At 38.7% G+C, this 24098-nt stretch overlaps 1 protein-coding gene across 1 annotated transcript; it reads right to left on the bottom strand.

Moving 5' to 3' along the window:
• Nucleotides 1–2905: 2905 nt before the first annotated feature.
• phf10 (PHD finger protein 10) lies at nucleotides 2906–24082 on the bottom strand. The gene is made up of 12 exons (XM_062025935.1): nucleotides 23937–24082; nucleotides 21968–22077; nucleotides 20863–20993; nucleotides 20599–20682; nucleotides 20389–20513; nucleotides 20129–20278; nucleotides 18058–18167; nucleotides 16642–16780; nucleotides 14334–14468; nucleotides 7270–7378; nucleotides 5668–5856; nucleotides 2906–3923 (listed from the first exon to the last, which is right to left on the bottom strand). The coding sequence occupies exons 1-12, from the start codon at nucleotides 24006–24008 to the stop codon at nucleotides 3826–3828; spliced, it is 1452 nt and encodes a 483-aa protein (XP_061881919.1). The 5' UTR covers nucleotides 24009–24082; the 3' UTR covers nucleotides 2906–3825.
• Between the last annotated feature and the right edge of the window lie 16 nt (nucleotides 24083–24098).

The following is a 24098-nucleotide window of genomic DNA, read 5'->3' as shown; positions in this document are numbered from 1 at the left end:
CACATACACATACTACACATACATTCACTGTACAAACACACACATACATATACTGTACATATACATTCACTGTACAAACACACATTTACACATACTGTACATATACATTCACTGTTCAAACACACATACTGTATACACATACTGTACATATACATTCACTGTACAAGCACACATACACATACTGTACATATACAAGTACATATGCACACATACACTCATGCACATAATCACGTTTCATCAAACATATATTAACGTTGTTGCCCTAGGGTAAACTGGGTATAACACATGGCACACTGACAAAGCTTAACCTATTGTTACTATAACAATCTACAAGGTTAAGGTTGCTTCTCTTTCTTCCCCTCCATTTTTCTGCATTCTTTCGTATCTCAAGTTATCATTACGTATATGTATTGTTGCATTTGAACAATTGTATTGTTGATAATAAAGGTAAAGTACTGGTATTGTTTATTATCAATAGCACTATTTCTATTGGTATTCATATTGCTCCATTTTTAGTGTAATAATGCTCATTGTCATTTCTGTATTTTTTTTTTTTAATTTTCGCTAACTGCTTATTTGCTATTACTTTTACCATCATATTTGTACATGTCGTATTTGCTGATGTTGCTCTGTTGTTGTTGTTGTTGTTGTGTTTGCTGTTGTTGTTTTTGTCTCTCTGTCTAATCCCCCTCTTGTCCCCACAATTCCCCCCTCTGTCTTCCTTTTTCTCTCTTTCTATCCCCTCCTGCTCCGGCCCGGCTGCACCAAATGATTATATAAATACATTTAATAAAGTCAAAATACAAGTAAGACAACAAGAGAAGTATCCTACACTTCTCTTTTGTAAAGTAAATCTGAACAGCCGATATGGGCATCTACATCTGCTATATGATTTGCCCGAGAAGCTGGGCAGGACATTATAAATAAAAAAATTAAAAATTAAAAAAAAAATAAAAAGATTAATTAAGAGCCAATATGTTACTAATTTGCATGTTAATAAGCAACTAATTAATGGTGAATATGTTCCCCATACTAAAGTGTTACCATGTTTTTTTACTGGTGCACAAAATGAACCGTGCATGAACATCACCTTGTTCAAAGAACAAAACCAACACAGTGCATAAACTCACAACAAATTACACACCTGCAAATCAGTCTGACTTCTGCTGTTTTCGTATCCGTAATACGCCGATAGGGAGAAGTTTTTATTTACACGATGAGTCAGGTGTGTTTTGACCTCCGCCGAACCCCTGAGCCCGACTCACCAAACCCCTAGGGTTCGATCGAACCCAGGTTAAGAACCACTGCACTATACCATCCATCCATTTTCTACTGCTTATTCCCTTCGGGGTCGCTGGAGGCTATCTCAGCTACAATCGGGCGGAAGGCGGGGTACACCTCATCACAGGGCCAACACAGATAGACAGACAACATTCACACTCACATTCACACACTAGGGCCAATTTTTAGTGTTGCCAATCAACCTATCCCCAAGAGCATGTCTTTGGACATGGGAGGAAGCCGGAGTACCCGGAGGGAACCCACGCAGTCACGGGGAGAACATGCAAACTCCACACAGAAAGATCCCGAGCCCGGGATTGAACTCAGGACTACTCAGGACCTTTGTATTGTGAGGCACATGCACTAACCCCTCTTCCACCGTGCTGCCGCCATGTATTTATGTGTAATCTAAATTCTGACACATTTAATAAATAGGTCCAAATAATTTCAATTTCATTACATTAAGTTATACATTATAATTACTGTAATGCAGTGGTCCCCAACCACCGGTCCGGGCACCTGTACCGGTCCGTGACGCATTTGCAACCGGGCCGCACAGAAACAATAATTGATTTATAAACTATCGCATTTTCTTCTAATTAACTTTCGCCTGTCCCACTAAACACACCAATAAGCGTGTTAATAGAAGTATAATACAACTCTTGTTATAGTACATGGGACAATGCACATTACTGGAGATCGGTAGGTTGGGAGTTCAAACCCGGCCGAGTCATACCAAAGACTATAAAAATGGGACCCATTACCTCCCTGCTTGGCACTCAGCATCAAGGGTTGGAATTGGGGGTTAAATCACCAAAAATGATTCCCGGGCGCGGCCACAGCTGCTACCCACTGCTCCCCTCACCTCCCAGGGGGTGATCAAGGGTGATGGGTCAAATGCAGAGAATAATTTCGCCACACCTAGTGTGTGTGCGACAATCATTGGTACTTTAACTTTAACTTAACATATCAAATGTTAATGTGCCAGATTGTAGCCAAAGGCTCATATTTTGGCTGTTTTTATCTGCCATACATAGAGAGCAGGTCCGTGAAAATAATGCATACATTAAACCGGTCCCTGGTGGAAAAAAGGTTGGGGAATCCTGCTGTAATGGACATACAATCCTCCAATATAATCGAGTTATACATTTCATTTCTACTTGAGAATCAAACCAAACCTGATTTTTTCCAATTTTTGAAACTATCGATGTTGCTCCATTTAAAGTTAAAGTAGCCATGATTGTCGCACACACAGTAGGTGTGGTGACATTGTTCTCTGCATTTGACCCATCACCCTTGATCACACCCTAGGAGGTGAGGCGAGCAATGAGCAGCAGTGGTGGCCGTGCCTGGGAATCTTTTTTGGTGATTTAACCCCCAATTCCAACCCTTGATGCCGAGTGTCAAGCAGGGAGGTAATGGGTCCCATTTTTATAGTCTTTGGTATGACTCGGCCGGGGTTTGAACTCACGACCTACCGATCTCAGGGCGGACACTCTAACCACAAGGCCACTGAGCACTATTTACACATCTCAGCATGTCTGCATAAAAAACAAAACAGTAAGAGCCATTGTTTATTTATTTAAAAAAAAACAAGTGATTATCACATTATTAACCAATCAACATTTACTAGCCACTACAGCACTTTAAAAATAAGTTTATTTTCAAGTCTAATTCAAAATGAGATTTACTGTTGCTTGTACCAAAAAAAAGACCAGCATTGTTAGACCTGTTGCAGTCAAAGGCACCATTACAATGTAACAACAGTGTAAGATTACCATAAGTAAGTAAAAAGGACAAACATTACACATACACAAAAAAAAAATCCACAATTAGCACCGTGTCACAATTCAAGACAAGTTTGCATCAAGAGAACAAAAATATTTTCAAATTTAAGTAACTGACCTTTAGTTAGGGTTGATGACTAGTACATTAATAAGAGCACCACTTGTTCATCCAAAACAGAAAAATGAACATTTAAAGTCAGAATCACATTGGCAATTGATAACAGTTAAGAAAACAAACATAAGGAATGCTATATGTGAGGAATTTTAAAACATGACAAAAATCTAAACAAACCTAAATGTGGTCTGGAAAACCAAAAATATGACTCAGTTATAACTACTGGTAAGTGAGGTAAAAACGGTGTTCTCAAGCATGCATGATTGGCGATGACCGATGGTACAGCACGGTTGATTCAGCCGCATGTAAGGTTGTCTGCTACGGGCAGACTTACTGCACTCTTTTGACTTTGAAACACTAGAACATACAGACTGAGACACTTCTATCCGATTGAAAAAAAGAATACAATGAATAAAAAATTGGTAATAGCGTACAATAAAGCATAAGCTTGTTTGGGTTTTTGCCCACGTTCCACAATGAGCAAACAAGGTAAAGACCAACCGCAACAAAAGTTTGTGATGAGGGGTGTTTGAAGTCTAAATTATAGGCATCCCTCTCAAAAAAAGGAGAATCCACACTTTTCAGTGTAGAGTAGACTGTGATTTGGGACAAAAGAAAAGTAGGATTTGGTCTTTAACGATGTCATTTCTGCACGGATTTGGGCTTTTTTGGCGTTTTCACTCCCCCTTTCTTCTTGGGAGTGCTGAAATTTTTGCCACACACCTCACACACCCAAAGACCTGAAACACCAAATCACAATTAGTAGAAATATACACAAAGACAACAAAGGGGTGCCACAGGGCTTTGTTTTGGGAAGCCTCTTCTTCATTGTGACATAATGAATAATTATTAATCATTATGTAAATTAATGATTTGGGTCAAAATGTATCCGATGCCAATATGCATTTCTATGCAGACGACACCAATATTTGCTGCTATGGATCCTATCTTGCTCAGACCACTGAACCCCTAAAGAAAGATGATGACGCGGTCCAGCATTTACTTCTACAGTTACAAACCAAGTTCTTAAAGGTGATGTTTGCAACTTCTTCACAGTAACATTTTTCAAAGCATAAAATATATCCCCCAAAAAAGTTGGGCTCCAAGGTCAAAAAGGTTATAAGATCTGGAGGGTTCTAGACCACAAGGAAGTGTGTTGAATGTACAAAACCCAAAACCAGTGAAGTTGGCACATTGTGTAAATGTTAAATAAAAACAGAATATAATTTTTTTGCAAATCCTTTTCAACCTATATTCAATTGAATCGACTGCAAAGACAAGATACTTATTGTTCGAACTGGAAAACTTTGTTATTTTTTGCAATATTTTAGCTCATTTGGAATTTGATGCCTGCAACATGTTTCAAAAAAGCTGGCACAAGTGGCAAAAAAGACTGAGAGAGTTGAGGAATGCTCATCAAACACTTATTTGGAACATCCCACAGGTGAACAGCTGTGCTTTATAAAATAAAACAATAACACCACCGGCTAGCTTATGTTATTATTCGTGGTTTAACAGAACACTTTTGTTTGACAATTGTCTACATTTTTCACAATTACTAAGTTTAAGGAATAACATCTTTTGCCGGCCCGAATAACATGGTTGGTGTTTACGGCTGTCACTCACCCGGTCTCGTCAACACGTATGCGCAGGGAGCGTGTGCACACATACAAAAGCAGTCCAAGAGAAGCAACGAACAATTTAAAGTTAAAGTACCAATGATAGTCACACACACACACACACTAGGTGTGGTGAAATTATCCTCTGCATTTGACCCATCCCATGTTCACCTCCTGGGAGGTAAGGGGAGCAGTGAGCAGCAGCGGTGGCCGCACTCGGGAATCATTTGGTGATTTATTTTACTACTTATTTGCGGTCATGTTGTTGTTATGATAAAAATACATTCAATGACAGCTAACGCTCGCGATGCAAATTCCTATCAAGAGCTAACAACACCTATGCATGTGTTACGTACGTATAAGAAGCCGTAAGAGGGCGGGATATACTGTGTAAAATACTTTGGAAAGTTGGCGCCCTCTAGGCATCTGTGTAAATGTTGAAAACAGCTCCTATAATGCTCACATGACTCAGCCTAGGTTGTTTTTTCAACTGTAAGACGGTGATCCACACTATTTCAGCAGTTTCATAGAGGCGGTACATGAATATAAATACATGAGGTGGTACATGAATATAAATACCTTGGCGTCTAAAATGATGACTCCCTCACTTTTAAGCCACACGTAGAAAGACTAAAAATTGAATTGGGACTATGGAGGTTAAAAAAATGCATTATCTCTACAAATTATGGTTATCTTTTTTACATGAATCTTTGTCTTTATGTCTTCAAATGTTGGACATTTTAATTAATATGTGCTCCCTAATCTCTTTGTTGGTTGTAACTTTGTGGCCAGGACTCCCTTGTGAAAGATGTTTTTAATCTCAACGTGATTTTCTTTTGGTTAAATAAACAAATAAAAAAACAACCTGTGGGGATGGAGTCCATGCCCACGCAGAAGGTGTGGAAGCCTCGGTCACACTTGTCGCAGAACATCATCTCGTCCTCATGGTGGGGCTGCTGGCACACGGTGCAGGTCTTACACTCCATGCACTGCCAGCGGTATGTCTGGATCACACGCACCAGATCCTCGTTCATTTTCAGGCAGGACGGGTGGCCTGCATTTGGGTATACAAATGTAAGGCAATTACTATGAATCGACATTCATTATTAGTCATAGCAGCCATAGCCTTTTTCCCTTAAACCAGGGGTGTCCAAAGTGCGGCCCGCAGCTAATTGTTTACCGGCCCGCCACACATTCTGGAAATACTATTGTAAAAATAAAAAAGAACATTAAAAAAAGTGGAATGAGGTGAAATCTAACAAGAAAAAGTTGCAATGTTGACACAAAAGCTGCCATGCAGGCTGTTTTTTTTTCTTTTGTCTTTCTTTATTTTTCTTTTTTTGCCATTGCTCAAAAAAAAAAAATGACGACAAAAAAATCCATGTTATAATGAATTATTTTCAGGGCTCCAATTACTTCAAATATTTCACTTTAAAATGTTTTATGTGGTAAATATTGTATATATTGTGTAGTAGCCATATAAAAACATCAAAGTTTTCTTTGACAAAAGCGCATAAAACAAACAAAATAATTGTTTCAGGATAAAATCGACAGATATATCTGAAGTTGATCTCGTAACTTAAGTGTTGAAAGTAAAAGAAAAACCTAATAAAAATGTATCACTTTATGAGTGGGGCACCTTTTGGATCCCAAATATATTTAGTGATTTTTTATTCATCTTTTCACTGTGATTACTCAAAAATATGAAAGAATTAAAATCAATGGTGTCCTGCATTATTGATCTTTTAGGGCTCTAGATACTAAATACTGCATATTTCAGTTTTACTATAAAAAAAACTAAGTTGTTTTTGACAGAAAAGCCATAAAACATTTTTTTAAATTTGTATTACTTTATATCAACTTGAAGTTGATATAGAGATTTACTGTAAGCGTTAAATAATTTAAAAAAATAATAATAATCTGACTTATTTTTAACATTTTAATGACTGAGACCCTTTATGGTCCCCGGGACCCCTATAGGTAAAATAAATAAAAAATCCATATATTTTGTTATGGTTTGAAAATGAAAAATATCAAAATGGCCCCCACATGCTTTAATTTTTCCGTGTGCGGCCCTCAGTGGAAAAAGTTTGGACACCCCTGCCTTAAACCATTAGAAAAAAATTTTAAAAGTTAAAGTATTGCTATAATGGTGAAATATTCCGTAAATAAACTAGCAAAAAAAACAAAGATTTATTCAACGAACAGATGTGTGTCTGCTTTGTGATCAATTAATTCTACACTGAGCATTGATGAGTCATTACAAATTTAAAATGACCTGCAACACAGGAAGGTGGTCCATTACAGTGTTTTCACTAATTCATAAAAAATTAAAGAAAAACTTTTTTGATGCGACGTTGAGCCCTAAAGTCCAGTTACAAACAACATGTGAACATGTTCCAAAAAAAAGACTGACCTAGTACTACATAAACAGGAAGTGTCCTTGGAAGGAGGTGTGTGTACTCACCACTGTTAACACACTGGGAGCAGTGAATGAGAGCCTCTGGTTTGCCTTTCTTGTTGGCCTCTCTACCCTTCTGGCAAATGCCACATATAGCTCTGGGAATGACCTTAGGCTGCAAGGCAGAACAACGCTATAAACACCAGCCAGCAGTGCGTTCTCAATACACAGTACAGTCCATCTTAGTACATCAGCATTTGGGAACAAAGGGAGCTACAATAAATTAGACATTGGCACATTGGAAAAACACATTCTATCAACTGATAGCTCAGCAGTTTTCCACATGTTGAATCCAATCAGAGGACTTTAGAAGTTTGTTAGCACAGGAAGCTTATCACTTAATACCCTCAGATGGTCCTAGAGAGGACAAATCTGTCTAATCAAAAAGCTTAAAAGTTGCATTTGGCATTCCACAAAAAATGTATGGGTGCTCGGTACAATTCATTTAATTTAATGTCACTGGCTCAAAATAAAAACATTTCCCCACCCCAAAAATATAAGAACACCACCAGCATGAATAAGTCTAAAGCAGGGGTCACCAACCTTTTTGAAACCAAGGGCTACTTCTTGGGTACTGATTAATGCGAAGGGCTACCAGTTAGATACACACTTAAATAAATTGCCAGAAGTAGCCAATTTGCTCAATTTACCTTTAACTCTGTTATTATTAATAATTAATGATATTTATCTTTGTGGAAACACTGATCATCTTAATGATTTCTCACAATAAATATATATAGAAACAGATAAATATCAATATGCAACACTTTATTTTTATATTTTCTCTAAGTGCACATTTTTCAAATTGAACATTTTCAAATGATCACTTCTAAGACAGTCTTGTGAAATCACAATATCCCATTTTAACTAGCTAGCCACTAACATTTTTTAACAAATCATGAATTACTTTGCACCATGTTTGTACAAATAATAACTCATGTAAAATACAAAAGTAAACTCTCAAATTTTTAAATCATGTCACACTTTGAACTGGACACCAAATCTGTTATCTGTTTCTTTGTCAGTTAGTGGGAAGCCTGGCATTGCATGCTGTTAACTAGTGTGTTGTACTCTGGTGTGTAACTTGACACTGCAACTCTGAGTGAGTCTTGCAGATGTGCATCAGTGAGGCGTGTTCTGTGTTTGTTCTTGATGAAGTTCATGTCAGAAAAGGCTGATTCACAAAGATAAGATTTTTCCTCATTATTTGCGGAACCTTCTTAATCTTTTGGACATATTTTCACAGCAATCTGGCCTTAAGCTTAATTATGATAAATGTAAAATGTTAGGGATCGGAAATCTAAAGGGAACGTCCTTTCGAATGGAATGCAAAGTGCCTGTTTTGTGGACAGATGGACCAGTTAACATACTTGGTGTTGTTGTCCCAGAAAATCTGGAAGATCTAGGCTCAGTAAATTATGATAATCGACTAAGAAAGCTGGACAAAATTATGCAATTATGGAAAGGGAAATCCCTAACCTTGTATGGTAAAATGTCTATTGCCAACTCGTTAATTATTCCTCAATTTATTTATTTGTTTTTGTTATTACCAGCTCCATCACAAAACTTTTTTAAGATTTACGAGCGGAGGGTCTTCGATTTTGTCTGGAACGGCAAACCAGAAAAGATTAAAAGAAAGGTTTTGTACAAAGAGTATGAATATGGGGGCCTGAAACTTCTCAACCTTGAAGCTATGTGTCTGTCTTTAAAAGCATCAATTGTTCCAAAGATGTATTTAAACATTGAGTGGTACACAAATGTCCTGTTGGACAAAAAACATGTACTGTATCAAAAGAAATTGTATCCTTTTTTACAAGTGATCCCCTCCCAGAGAGTCTGCTGGGAAACATAAAGGAAACAATCCACTCATAGTGGTGTTTTCAATTTTATGTGCCAGAAAAAAGAGACGATATTTTGCAGGAGTTAATATGGATGAACTCTAATATTGTAATAGATGGAAAGCCTTTCTTTTGGAAAAATATGTTTGAAAGAGGAATCATTTTTGTCAATGATATTATCAATGAGAATGGTAAAATTATGAAGTATGATGAATTTAGAGCTATGTATGGTGATGCTTGCTCAAGCTTTTCATTTTATCAACTAACTGGAGTAATTGGGAAAAGATGGAAACAAATAATTAATTATGGAACTACTAAATTATTAGTTTGTAAACCTCTAATAAGAAATTCTAGTTGGCAAAAAGGAACTAAAATAAATAGAAAAATATATAATTTTTATTTAATAAAGAAATCTTTGAAGGCTGCCTCATACAACACAAATGGAAAATGGGAGGACTTTTTTGACTGCCCGTTGCCATGGGATGCCATATTCAAACTAATATATAAAACCACTATCGATGTGCATAATCGTTATTTTCAAATTAAAATTATTTATAACTTCTTACCCACAGGGAAAATGTTAAAATTATGGAATATGAGAGAGTCAGATGATTGACGATTTTGTTGTCAGGAGCCTGAATCCACCCTGCATTTGTTTTGGTATTGTCATATTGTGTCTTTGTTTTGGGTGGAAGTTGAAAAAATGTGTTCAAGGATTGGTTTGTTTATGAAGCTTAATGTGGTTTCTGTTATTTTAGGAGAGTTCATTGACAATCATGATTTAGTCAATTTAATTATAGTACTCGGTAAAATGTTTATTTTTAAGGCCAAAAACAGATATTCACGTAGTATTACTTTCTTTAAAACATTTATTCAGTATTTTCTAACTTTAGAAAGTTACATGGTTGAAAACGATAATGATGCCAAAAAACATTTAAAAAAAGATGAGAAGTCCTCAAAGGCTTATTTTGAAAGTATAATTATGTTTATAGATTATATGATATCTGTTGTTGTGTTCCCTCATTTGAGTGACCTGGACATAATCTTGACTGTACATAAATGCTTATTTTGAAAATGTAATTTTGTTTATAAATTATATGCAATCTGTTGTGTTCCCTAATTTTTTTCTGTGTACATGAATGAAGGTGTGTGTTGCTGAGTCCGACTTGGACATTATCTGGACTGGGCCTGGTTTAAAAAACCCTTTAAACAAATCTAATTTCATTGACAACCTGGTCTGTTGAAGATAAGGCCCTTTTTAAAAAAATAAAATAAGATAAATAAATAAAAAACATTTTCTTGGATAAAAAAGAAAGTAAAACAATATAAAAATAATTACATAAAAAATAGTAATTAATGAAAATGTTAGTGGACCAGCAGCCTATACAATCATGTGTGCTTCAGGGACTGTGTCCCTTGCAGATGTGTTGTCTATGTTGTGGGAACCAGAATATTGGTAGCAGAAAGAAATAACCCCTTTTGTGTGAGTGGGTGTGGATGAGTGTGCATGGGGGAGGTTGTTTGGGTTGATGCACTGATTGAAAGTGTATCTTGTGTTTTTTCTATGTAGATTTAATTTTTTTTTTAATTTTTAATTTTTAATTTTTTTTTTTTAGAACAGGCCCGCGGGCGACTCATCTGGTCCTTACGGGCGACCTGGTGCCCGCGGGCACCGCGTTGGTGACCCCTGGTCTAAAGGAACAAATTGAACATTAAAAAAATACATTTTTCTTACAATGACAAAGTAAATTGAATACAAATTGACTTTTTTTTATGGCTGACGCACGCACTCACTCACTCACTCACTCACTCACTCACTCACTCACTCACTCACTCACTCACTCACTCACTCACCCTGGAGTGTGTGCACACACGCACATGCACACACACTAAAGCAGTCCCAGAGAAGGGACCAGCAATTTGCAACGATAGCTAATATCAGTAGCTAAAATTTGACTAAACCACTTTTATGAGCTGATAAACATAACTAATGTGTGTGCCAAGTAGGTGAGATTGATATAGTCTAAAATATATATTGCGATATAAATTGCAGCCTCCCGCGATAACGGTAAATTATTTTGGAATGTAAATGATGACAGCATTTCAAAACAGGTTTCAAGGGCTCTTGTCTACTGACGTATACGGTATGATATTGTGGTATTTTCTCAAAAATAGTATTAATCTGCTTGTTAATATCTGTTTATTGCTGTCGTAAAATGGTTCTATCTACACTTCTGTTAAAATGTTATAAATACTTATTCTTCTGTTTGATACTTAACATTAGTTTTTGGCGATACTACAAACATGAGTACCGATTCAATACTAAGTAGTTACAGGGACAGTATTGATCATACCAATACTGGCACTACAAACAACATCATCGAATGATTACATTCTTGATCACAATTACGAATCAGGCAAAAGCAGAATGGCTGTGTAACAATGTCAAACGATGTTGCAAATGTTTCCTTATTCCCTTTAATTACATACAATATTATGAGACAGATAAACTTAAATAGTGCAAAAATAACTCCTTTAGTTTTTGCACTTAAGGTCCTCCTGTTTCCAGGAATTTATTTTCTGAGTTTGGAACAAAAACGACAAAATATTTTTTTACAATAAAACATTTTTATCTAATCAATGTAGTATTGACCATATACTGATACTATACTTGATTTTGTTACTGTTGATATTTTTATCGATCGGCTTGCCCCTGTTGACATTCAAGAGCTCTAGCATAGCGGTTAGCATTGCTTCTTGTATTCTCCTACGATGTGTAGCGTAGCATGTTTAGCTATTCCTCGTCCTCCACTGATAATGGTACTTGTAAGAAACATACTTTATTTGCCGTAATGGAGGAAAAGATTAGTCTCGGTAAAGGGACGTTAACCACTAGCTTGTTAGCGAGGACAGTGCATGGCATTGAGAACGTGGCCCTTGGTTTGTCGCTGTCAAATTTGCAGGACACAGAATGTGTCATAAACATGCACTATCACGATATGACGATAGCATTTAAATCTCTATCGTCTGCCAAATGTATATCCTATATCATGCATCCTCAATGTTATGTTGGGCGTAGTGTTTGTGCCAAAAACTAGAGAAGGGCGGAATGTAGTGCTTGCAGCAGTTTGAAAGTTAGTTTTTTCAAAGCAGCTGCGTAACAGTTTTAAACAATATTATCAAGTCCTTGGGCGGAATAAAATGTAACGCGGAATACCCCAAAAATAGTGCCATTTGAAATTCCATCATACTTTTTCGAAAAATGATTATAATTTGTGATGTTACGCGACATGTCAGCGTATCTCATGAGAGTTCAGCCCAGTGAGCATTTGCTATTTTTTCCGGTTTTTGAGACAATTCCAGAGAATGGTAAATTCCAGTGATGGCCAAGATTAAAAAGTAGGATGATGACCATCGATCAGCAGGAACAAGATATGGCTGCTCAATGCAATTCATTTCTATAAATAACACAAGGCTTTGTTGATTACAGCAGTAATTATAAATCGCCACTAGGTGACCGTATCGCTCGGAAAACATGTGCCCTTTATTACATATATCAAGCGTCTTCAGAGAGTGAGTAGTTAGTTTTACTTTAACTTTTATTGCAAAGAAGAAACTAACTTTTCTTGTACAGTTAATAAATATGTCATAATAAATTAATTCACTTTCATTTGGGATACATTGTTCTAAAAGTGAAATAAATTGGAACTCAACAAGCGCCACAAGATCGATTGTGTTTTAACTTTGGAAGGTCCACTGTAAACACTCTATAATGCTTCTAATGTGATTAATACCTTCTTCATTTATCCTAATTGTATGATTTTGAATGAGAACAAGAAACATTAAATTTAATAACAGCTTTGTTACTCATAAATGTTTTTAATTCATAAGCTGCATTGTGAAAATGTCACACTATTCCAAACACTTTTCAGCAACGATATAGTCATGAAAAACCATTGCATATTAATCTGTACTGTGGACTGTGGTAGTGTTTATTAGCCTGCAACACTCCGTTATATACAAAAATCTGGGGATATGGAAAGACTATATACATGTATAAATACATAACTCATTAGGAGGTGCACAATACTTTGAAGTAGCACCGCCAACTATACTCTCTCACATATTAAGATATTTTGATAGTTAGCATCTAAGAATCATTGTTGCACTCATTTAGAAAAAGAAAAAAGAAAAACAACGAAAAAAAGAGTACATGGATGCAGATAAATTCTGGCTGCAAAAACATGAGTGCATGATTACAATGTAACGTCTTAAAAGTGGTAAACAAGGTAGGAAAACAACTTTGTGCACACTGCAAAGAGCTGAACATAACTATTTTACAGAGTGTAAGGGTAGATTAAAATAATTAAAATGAGGCTAAATTTAACTAAAAATGTTAAACTTAATACAATGCCTTAAAAATTATATTAAAATAAATAATTATTATTTGGAAAAATATCTTATATTTAGCAGTTAAGCTCAGTGTGAACAATTTTGCCATGTTGTCACCACTCTGGTATTATAGTAGTGCTCCCTTGTATTTAGCCACAGTTCAACAGTACATCACATGTTGTTTAAACACAGCATAACACTAACACACACAGAGTAAACATTTAAGTGTATTACCGTATACACTTCAGGTATACACGTTAAAATGCTCATTACTTTTAACATCAACTATTTCTTGAAAGAAACCACAACATGGTGGTTTGTGTTCTGTGTAACCAATTTTCTTTCCAATGGTAGACAAAATAAATTAGCAGTCAAAAATATCAGTATACTTGTCTTGGAAGTATCCTTTTTTTTGTTTTCTAGGACAAGTGAAGCAAAAACTTAAGATGCTCAAAAAACAAAAAAAATATATTTTGTCTTCACTGGTAAAAGTGCGTAAAAAAAAAAGAAGAAAATGTTTTCTTTAAATTGTTCTTATTGCTCACAGTCTGATTGGAATGGGTTGTGGGGAGGGGAAGGATTGTAGTAATCCTAAAAGAGAAAACATTGAAGACAGGAGCCTCAGTGGGTGTCTGTGTGTGCAAATGTGTGCTGGTCCCTGCTGAGATAAACCGTAGAAGCCGAAAGTGAAGAAAGCTATAGGGGAGTGGGTGTCAGGATGGTTGGAGTAAGGGGGTGGTAGTAGCAGTAGTAGAAAAAAGGAGGAGGATGAGAAGGAGAAGGGGGAGAAAAGTGCTGCTGCTGATGTTGGAGAAGAGTTCAGTTGGTTTTGTCTTCTACCTTGTACCCGGGGGTGGCTTTGTGGGAGGCAGAGTGGCGGTCTTTACTCTGTGTGGAGGTCCTGTCTTTGGCCTTGGATTTGTGGCCTCTTCCCTCCTGACTTTCTACGTCTGATGTGTTGCCTGAAGAACTGTCCTGCAGAGATTCACAACAGGGAGGAGTGAGATGATGCTTGAACAGACAGGTTCAAGGAAAAATGCTGCACTGTACTTATTTTTCTCCTCTCCTCTCCGAGCTGCCACCTTATCGTGGTAGAGGAGTTTGCGTGTCCCAATGATCCTAGGAGCTATGTTGTCTGCTTTTATGCCCCCTGGTAGGGTCTCCCAAGACAAACTGGTCCTAGGTGAGGGATCAGACAAAGAGCAGCTCGAAGACTTCTATGAAAAATACAAACGAAGGACCCAGATTTCCCTCGCCCGGACGCGGGTCACCGGGGTCCCCCTCTGGAGCCAGGCCCGGAGGTGGGGCACGATGGCGAGCGCCTGGTGGCCGGGCCTGTCCCCATGGGGCCAGCCCAAAGAGGCAATGTGGTTTCCCCCTCCAATGGGCTCACCACCCATAGCAGGGGCCATAGAGGTCGGGTGCGATGTGAGCTGGGCGGTCCGATCCTCGGCTACATAAGCTAGCTCTTGGGACGTGGAACGTCACCTCGCTGGGGGGGGGCAGGAGCCTGAGCTAGTGCGCGAGGTGGAGAAGTTCCGGCTAGATATAGTCAGACTCACTTCGACGCACAGCAAGGGCTCTGGAACCAGTTCTTTTGAGAGAGGCTGGACTCTCTTCCACTCTGGCGTTGCCAGCAGTGAGAGGCGACGGGCTGAGGTGGCAATTCTTGTTGCCCCCCGGCTCAAAGCCTGCACGTTGGAGTTCAACCCAGTGGACGAGAGGGTAGTTTCCCTCCGCCTTCGGGGACGGGGACGGGTCCTGACTGTTGTTTGGGCTTACACGCCAAACGGCAACTCAGAGTACCCACCATTTTTGGATTCACTCGAGGGAGTACTGGAGAGTGCTCTCCCGGGTGATTCCCTCGTTCTACTGGGGGACTTCAACGCTCATATTGGCAACGACAGTGAAACCTGGAGAGGCGTGATTGGGAAGAATGGCCGCCCGGATCTGAACCCGAGTGGTGTTTTGTTATTGGACTTTTGTGCTCGTCACAGATTGTCCATAACGAACACCATGTTCAAACATAAGGGTGTCCATATGTGCACTTGGCACCAGGACACCCTAGGCGGCGGTTCCATGATCGACTTTGTAGTTGTGTCATCGGACTTGCGGTCTCATGTTTTGGACACTCGGGTGAAGAGAGGGGCGGAGCTTTCTGCCGATCACCACCTTGTGGTGAGTTGGCTGCGATGGTGGGGGAGGATGCCGGACAGACCTGGCAGGCCCAAACGCATTGTAAGGGTTTGCTGGGAACGCCTAGCAGAGTCTCCTGTCAGAGAGAGTTTCAATTCCCACCTCCGGAAGAACTTTGAACATGTCACGAGGGAGGCGCTGGACATTGAGTCCGAGTGGACGATGTTCCGTACCTCTATTGTCGAGGCGGCTGATTGGAGCTGTGGCCGCAAGGTGGTTGGTGCCTGTCGTGGCGGTAATCCTAGAACCCGCTGTGAGGGATGCCGTCAAGCTGAGGAAAGTGTCCTATCGGGCTCTTTTGGCTCATAGGACTCCGGAGACAGCAGACAGGTATTGACAGGCCAAGCGGTGTGCGGCTTCAGCGGTCGCGGAGGCAAAAACTGGGACATGGGAGGAGTTCGGGGAAGCCATGGAAAACGACTTCCAGACAGCTTCAAATTTTGCCACAACTACTGTGTGTGTGACAATCATTGGTACTTTAACTTTTTAACTTTATTATTCATTATCAATAGTGCTATCTCTACTGGTATTTCTATTGCTCCACTTGTAGTGCAATAATGTTTATGATCACATTTACTTCACTAACTGCTTCTTTGCTATAATTTTTCGTATCATATTTTTACATATCGTATTTGCTGATGATTTTCTGTTGTTGTTGTTGTCTCTTTGTCTTAGCCTCCTCTTCTCCTCGCAATTCCTCCCTGACTTCCTTTTTTTCTTCTTTCTATGCGCTCATGCTCCAGTCCGGCTGCGCTAAACATTAATTAATCCATTCAATAAAGTAAAATACAAATAAGGCAATAAGATGAAGTATCCGACACTTTTCTTTTGTAAAGTAAATCTGTACAGCAGATATGGGCATCTCCATCATCAACATGATTTGCCTGAGTGGCTGGACAGGAGCTCCTGCCCCCAAACATAAAAAAGATGTTTAGTAATCCTAATGCCTTACGGAAGAATTCTTGTTCTTTTTGTCATCGTCTCCATCATCCGAGTCAGGATCAGAGTCCAGCGCAGGGAGCTCTGGATCCAGTGGGGGCTGAAACAGGGCAGTGTTCAAAGGCAGGTACCGCAGCTCGTTGGGAGAGTACCTGTTAAACACAATGCACATATGTCACAGAGCAAAGGCATACATGATAACACAGTGCAATAATCATTAAATCTTAATTACCTGTAGACCAGCATTTGAACTGTCATACAAGTACAAAATAAAGTTAACCGCTGCTAATAATAAGAGGTGTTGATAAATAAATGTAGCCAATTCAAACTTAAATGATGAAATGCAATGACGGGAGTGCAAAAGGAGGGAGCATCAGCGTCAGTCAGATTGCATGAATTCAGCTCACTTCATGGTGAACATTGATTTAGCCAAATTTAACTGAACAGCCAGGACAGAGAAAATTGGGATGGGCGATATGGCCTACAATTGAAATACATATTACAAACTCCTGTGACAATGATATGATATGAAATATATATATATATATTGGGTCATTTCCAGTTGTATAATTTTTTTCAAAATTATTATTAACCTGCTTGTTAATTTAATGTTAATACCTGGTTACTTTCTGGTGTAACATGGTTCTCTCTTCACTTCTGTTAAAATATAACGAGGACTTATTATTCTGTTGTTAGATACTTGACAATAGTTTTGGCGAAACTACAAATTTGGGTATCGATCCAATACCAAGTAGTTAGAGGGGCAGTATTGGTCATACCAATGTTGATACTTCAAATCTCAAGATCATTAAATGATTGCATTTTGATCACAATTGTAATCAGATGGAAGTGTGACAATATCAATTATATATTCAAATTGTGTTTCACTATTGGCTCTGATTTAAATAATTTGCTTTTGCCCTTAAAGCCCTCCTGTGCCCCTGGACTTATTTCTTAAGTTAGTAAACAATAACGACAAAATATTTTTTGATAATAAAAAAATATTGATCCAACCACTGTAGTATCAACCATATACCGATACTACAGTTGATATCGTTGCTGTCAATATTTGTTTCCATCCGCCCACCTTTCTTTACGTTTAAGAGCTCTTGCTTGCGGTTAGCATATTCTGCTACAGTGTGTAGAGTAGCATGTTTAGTTCTTCCTCATCAAGAAACAAGTTTATTTTACGCCATGGAGGCAAGGATTACTGGTTTATAAGTGGCTTTGCACTGTGGAGGGACATGAGCCACTAGCGAGAATGCTACATTGCATTGAAGACGCCTTTGTTCGCTTGTCGTTGTCATGTTTGCAGAAGATATCAACACGCGTTAAGCCAAATGTATTATTATACAGTATATCATATCCTTTGTACAGGCTTCAAAAACATGGAAAGAATTAAACTAGTGTTTATTGTGCAGTAATTTACCTCTTGTAGTAGTCTTGGAACTGTCCTGGTATGAGAGCAACAGGGTAGGGCCCCGTCCTGGTCAGATCTGGAGCAAGAACTTTAAACCTGCCCTGTGGCACTTGAATAACCTAGGACGACAAAAAAAAAAAGCAAATAAACATACAATTTTAATGAAATGGTTATGGTGTTTATAGCAAAAATTATAATTGCTGTGATTTATTAGAAATATATGTAGTAGTACGACATAAAAATGTATGTTGTACGATATAACTGTCTATTGTTTATATTGGGATTTCAACATCTAGGCTGCAGCTAACGTAACTTCAGCAAAACTGTTACTTTGCAGGAGCCGTTTTACGTCACTTGAAAGAACTTTACGGCAAAAGCCGACAGGAGCATGTATGTTAACGATATAGCAGAGAGAAAAAGCACAACAGAAGCTAACACAACAAAACTCGAAAACAAAAAAAGAGGAATTCCTTTGTTTGGATTAAAAAAAGTCAGACAACAACAAAACAACAGTAGGTTACTCGGCAATACATGCCGCCAATGAGTAATTGCTAGCAACTAAAACAAATGTATTATTTTCTATCACATGAAGACATTGCATGAAAAACAGTACAGAGACAGTGTTCAAATTAGACAAAGTACAAACAGTACAAAGTACAGTACAGTACAGAGAAACCACTATATACAAACGCCTCGAACCTCCGACCGTTACATTGCACCAAATATGCCTCTGTGCACACACCGTGTATTTCCGTACAAATTCGTCATTCATACATTTTGCATGCCGCTTTAAGGCCATCAGGGGCTGCATTTTTGATGACATCACTTCCTGTAAACGCGGCAATGGCCATTTTAAAGAGGCGTGGCCCCCTATGTCACATCTTGTTTACATCATGTACACAAGGGCAGGACCGGGGACCGGTACTGGTAACGCATTTGCTACTGGGCCGCATAGAAACATTAAATAATTTATAAACAACTGCATTTTCTCCGACTTAACTTTCGCCTATCCCACTAGACACACAGATAAGCTTGTTTATAGATGTACAAGAAAAACTCCTCACAGGAAGTTGCCATGTGTTATATTTGTTATAACTTTGTGACATGATACAATGCACACTAATGAACATATAAAATATAAATGCGACAGATTGTAGCCAAAGGCTGATTTTCATCTGCAGTCCCCAGCAGGTTGATGGTAACCTGCTGGGGATCTCATTGCAAAGAAACAAGCCCAGGGCTCCCACAAATTCAGCGTTATAGTCAGTTGTATATTTCATGCACTTATTTTTGCTGTATTTATCTGGCACAAGTAACAAGCCGGCTCCTGAAAATAATGCTTACATTAAACCGGTCTGTGATGCAAAAAAGGTTGGGGAGCCATGCGCTATCCCATTTACATCCTGCACACATGGGCACAGCCATTTTGAAGAGCTTTGACGTCAAGCAGTACTTCTGACGTGTTTATTTCCACAATTGTCGTACTTTGCGGTGTCAGTCTGTCTTAGAGATCACTTTGTGTGATCAGAAACACTTTAAATGTGTCCAAACTCTCACAGTACAGCTCCGGGTTGCTAGACAATCGCTTCGAACTTTAAGTATTTTAGCTTGTTGGCCTCCGGCACCTTCTGTTCAAGAATTTTATCAACGAAGGGGGTTTTGTTCCGCAGCAAGTCTTTAATTGTTTTAAACCGAAAAAGATGCCACAGCGGACCTTTATTACATCGGAGGAGAAGGCACTACAAGGACACAAGCCGATGAAAGATTTACACAGTTTAGGGATTTTCTTCGTGTTTAATTGAGCGTTACAATAGGCCTTATATGATGCCATTGTGTTTATATGTATGAGGGCACCTGTGTACCTTGTTTAAGTGTTAATAATAACATTTTAATATTTAAGACATTTAATATTGCTACAAACATTTTTCTGTGCTACCAATTTTTTTCATTTAGTAGCACCGGTGCTACTGGTGAAAAAGCTAAGCGTACAGCACTGACAATGAGTAGTTATTATAACTAATAAGCGGGTAATAAGTACAAAGTATGAATAATATTTATGAGAGGTCCCAAGTAAACTTACATGTGTCTGGAGGTCAAAGTAGGCCCTCCTTTCTTCCATTCGCTCCCTGTTGAAGTTACTGTTGAACTCTGCCGCTTTTTTGGCTGCCTTCTTAATGTATTCCGGAACCTTACTGGCCTCCACCTTCTGATGGTTCTGCTGCTGCATTTGCTGCAAGAGCACAACAGACATATTAAATGGTAAATGTGTGATTTTTTCGTGAAATGTATTACAGTACACTAATCAACCAACGCCAACATGAAACATTGTTGTGCACCTACAGAGTACTCTTTAGCTATCCTCTGTCGCTCTCTCTCCTGCAGTATGACCGAGTACTCGGAATGTTTGGAGGGATACTCTTTTATCATCAGGTCAATCACCTCGTCACTGCGCAAAGCTGTTAAACCTTGAAACAACAAGAACATGGTTAAAGTATCTTAACTCACAACCATTTTAGTAGTAAGAGTTTTGGGTACTTGAATGCTTCCTACCGAGAGTGCATTGCGTTTCTGTGATAACATTCTGTTCACGCAAGTAAAGCTTCTCTTTGTGCGACAGGTCCCTCCGTTCCATATCTGTAAAATAGTACAGATAATCAAATAAGTACGGACACTACTTTACAGATCAGTTTAAAGTTCTTACGGTCTATAAAAAGTAATATTACACCATGTTACCATCACACTTTAACTACAGATAACTTTTCGATCTTACATTTTAGATTATTTTAGTCGACATTATTCACAACTAATTCATACCAGGGTACTTCCTCTTGAAGGATGTGACTCCCAGATACTCGCTGACCTGCTCTTGCAACATGTAATACTCTCCCGTATCATCCGGTGGCCACTTATACTCTGTCAGGTTCTCTGCTGGGAAATATGTTGGACTGGTAGAGGCAAGGGAAAAACAGCAGTGGTTGGACGAAGGCGTAAACACAAAAAGCATCATGCTTAGAGGGGAACGGAACTTCTTTTTTGGAATTTTGCCAATCATTCACAATAACTACGCAAGACATGAACACATATGTTTTTCTTTTTATGCATTCTAATTAGTGATATACAGCAAGTTCTAGGTGCCTAACAATGAAGCAAATTAGATTCATCTGTTGTGCCCAGCCGATGAGCAGCTGCATCGCCTCTGAGTTGGGAAAGTTAATTCTAGATTATAAGTACCAGTAATACCTCTCACTTATATAGTAGAAGGTTGTGGCCATAAACAGATAAGTTGGTCATTTTTTACATTCAACTTAGACCCGAAGAAAGCAGGCATTGTACAGTAAGTGATTGTTTTATTATTTTTGTAGATTGTATTTCTTGTTAAGCACTTAGAAATAGTGCTACTTGCTAGATCTGCTTTTTACTCAACTTCCAAAATGTGTAACTCCTCGTCTTTATATTCAGGCTCAAAAATATAAGATTCTGGATCATGATTTGTCCCAAAGTAGTCATTGTTGGCTACCATAAGGTCTGCCATGATTATTAGTAGTTGTTGTTGTAGGAAATAGCGAACATTCTGATGCATCTTTGAAATAAATAGGCTGCTGTATGCTCAAAATTACCAAAATATGTAAATATTACATGTTATTATAATGGTTACGGCATTACATATACTTACAGCATATACATTAAATGTTGATGGAGGTTTTTAGATTTGTTTTTAAAGTCCTTTACAGGCGAAATAGTGCAAAACCCGATTCTCATTACTTCCATTGTTAGCTGACTTTTTCTAGCGTTTATTTAGTTAGAATGCATTTAAAAAAAGAAAAACATGTGTGCTTGTCTCACATTAGGATTGTGAAAGTTAGACAAAATTCCAAAAAAGTGCAGTACCCCTTTAAAGTTAAAGTAGAAGCAGACCTACCCAAACTCTTGACTGGAAGTGTCACAGCTTCGTGAACTGTCTCCTGAACCCATTCTCCGCCTTTTAGGAGGTTGGCTGCCATCGTTAGACTCCTCTTCCGTTACATCCTCCTGAAGAAAAGTAAAGCCCAATTAAACTCAACATGTACTTGCAAAAAGGGAACCCCTGAACAATTATATTTAACGATCTAACAAAGATCATCTCAAATATCTGTATCGTTTTATAATATATGTATTGGTTTGAGTCTACGAAAAATGGCTTTAAGATGCACTTTATTTTTTTATTTTTTTTGAGTGGGTTGGTACAAAATAAAACAGTGTGCATGTCCAGTCTTTCACATATGAAATAAATAATGTTTACTAGACTTGTAATGATATCATACTGTATTGGTAAATTGCAACATGCCCCGATTGATGGAACATTAATCAATCAATCAACATCACAATGGTGCATAAAGTGCTTTACAGGACAAATAAGTTAAAAGCAACTAAAACCATGCATATTAAAACAGTAATAATAAATACTTATGGAAATTATTTGTTAAAAGCCAATTTAAACAAATATCTTTTTGGTTGAGATTTAAAAGCTTCTAGCTCCGTGATGGCTCGCAACTCAGGTGGGAGGGAGTTCCATAACTTGGGTGCGGATGCGGAAAGAAGACCCATCCATCCATTTTCTAATGCTTATCCCATTCGGGGTCGCAGGGGGTGCTGGAGCCTATCTCAGCTGCATTCGGGCAGAAGACGGGGTACACCGTGGACAAGTCGCCACCTCATCGCAGGGCCAACACAGATAGACAGACAACATTCACACACTAGGGCCAATTTAGTGTTGCCAATCCACCTATCCCCAGGTGCATGTCTTTGGAGGTGGGAGGAAGCCGGAGTACCCGGAAGGAACCCACACAGTCACAGAGAGAACATGCAAACTCCACACAGAAAGACCCTGAGACCAGGAATCAAACCCAGGACCTTTGTATTGTGAGGCACATGCAATAACCGTTGTTCCAACATACTGCAATATTTTAGTAGTTCTCAACTTGTTTAGCTGAATGACCCACGAACACCCAAAATTAGTCATCACTGCACACAAGGTGAAATATCAAAAAAATTGTTTGTCAATGTCTTAATAGTTTTAAAGATTATAGTTTACAGCAGAGGTGTCTAAAGTGCAGCCAATGGGCCATTTGTATCTCACAGCTAATTTTTTTATGGCCCATAACACCCTCCATCCATTTTCTACCGCTTGTCCCTTTTGGGGTCCAGGGGGGTGCTGGAGTCTATCTCAGCTGCATTCGGGTGGATAGTGGGAGGAAGCCGGAGTACCCAGAGGGAACCCACGTAGTCACGGGGAGAACATGCAAACTCCACACAGAAAGATCCCGAGTCCGGGATTGAACTCGTATTGTGAGGCACATCCACTAACCCCTTTCCCACCGTGCTGCCTGGAAAAAGAACCATCACTCCATTTTTTTAACTCTAGTCCATGCTACTTCCAAAGATGTGTGAGAAGATGAACGCAAATTGCTTAGTGGGTGACGAACAGTTGAAAATTCAGCCAATTATGCTGGGGCCAGACGATGGATGGCCTTAAAAACAAAAATGATTTTAAAATGTATTCTAAAACATAGCGGGAGCCAATGGAGAGCAAGGAGAACCCGAGAAATATGGGCATGTTTTGGAGCATGAGTAAGGAGGCGAGCAGCTGCATTTGTACCATCGTGTACTTTAGAAGAAAAAAGTATGTGTAAAAAAGCAATGTTGTTATCTCAAACACACACGTCATGCACTTAACAGGCGACATTGTCGTATAAAACAAAACATAAACAAAGGGCTCATACTGCTATTCACTAACTGTGGTAGCCATTGGAGCGCTCCACAGCCGCTAGCTTAATAGGAACAAACGCAGAAGATCTCCTAAATTTGATAAATCTGCATTTTTTTCCTTTTCTACGAAGTGAAGTTGTCACCTTTAGCGATTGTGCTCCAGGGGTAGCTGGGTTACTGTCGCACGGTGGTCTAGGTGGGAGCACTGCAGCCATCTTTTTAATCTTGCTGAAATACTTTTTTTTTTTTACTTCGCTCTACGGGTTTTGTTGGTGGTTAATGGACGTCAAACTGAGCACACTGCC

Source organism: Entelurus aequoreus, linkage group LG02, assembly GCF_033978785.1.
Source record: "Entelurus aequoreus isolate RoL-2023_Sb linkage group LG02, RoL_Eaeq_v1.1, whole genome shotgun sequence".
NCBI lineage: Eukaryota > Metazoa > Chordata > Actinopteri > Syngnathiformes > Syngnathidae > Entelurus > Entelurus aequoreus.
Note: the sequence above shows the minus strand (reverse complement) of the source record. Positions and strands in the feature narration are given on the sequence as shown.

What these genes read in the sequence shown, in the direction of transcription:
- phf10 (XM_062025935.1), bottom strand. Translation starts at nt 24,008, where the DNA reads ATGGCTGCAGTGCTCCCACCTAGACCACCGTGCGACAGTAACCCAGCT. An exon ending in AAGCCACCCCCGGGTACAAG is followed by an intron (nt 7,379 to 14,333) that starts GTAGAAGACAAA and finishes TCTGCCTTGCAG; the next exon opens with CCTAAGGTCATTCCCAGAGC. An exon ending in CTCCCAGTGTGTTAACAGTG is followed by an intron (nt 5,857 to 7,269) that starts GTGAGTACACAC and finishes ACCCAAATGCAG; the next exon opens with GCCACCCGTCCTGCCTGAAA.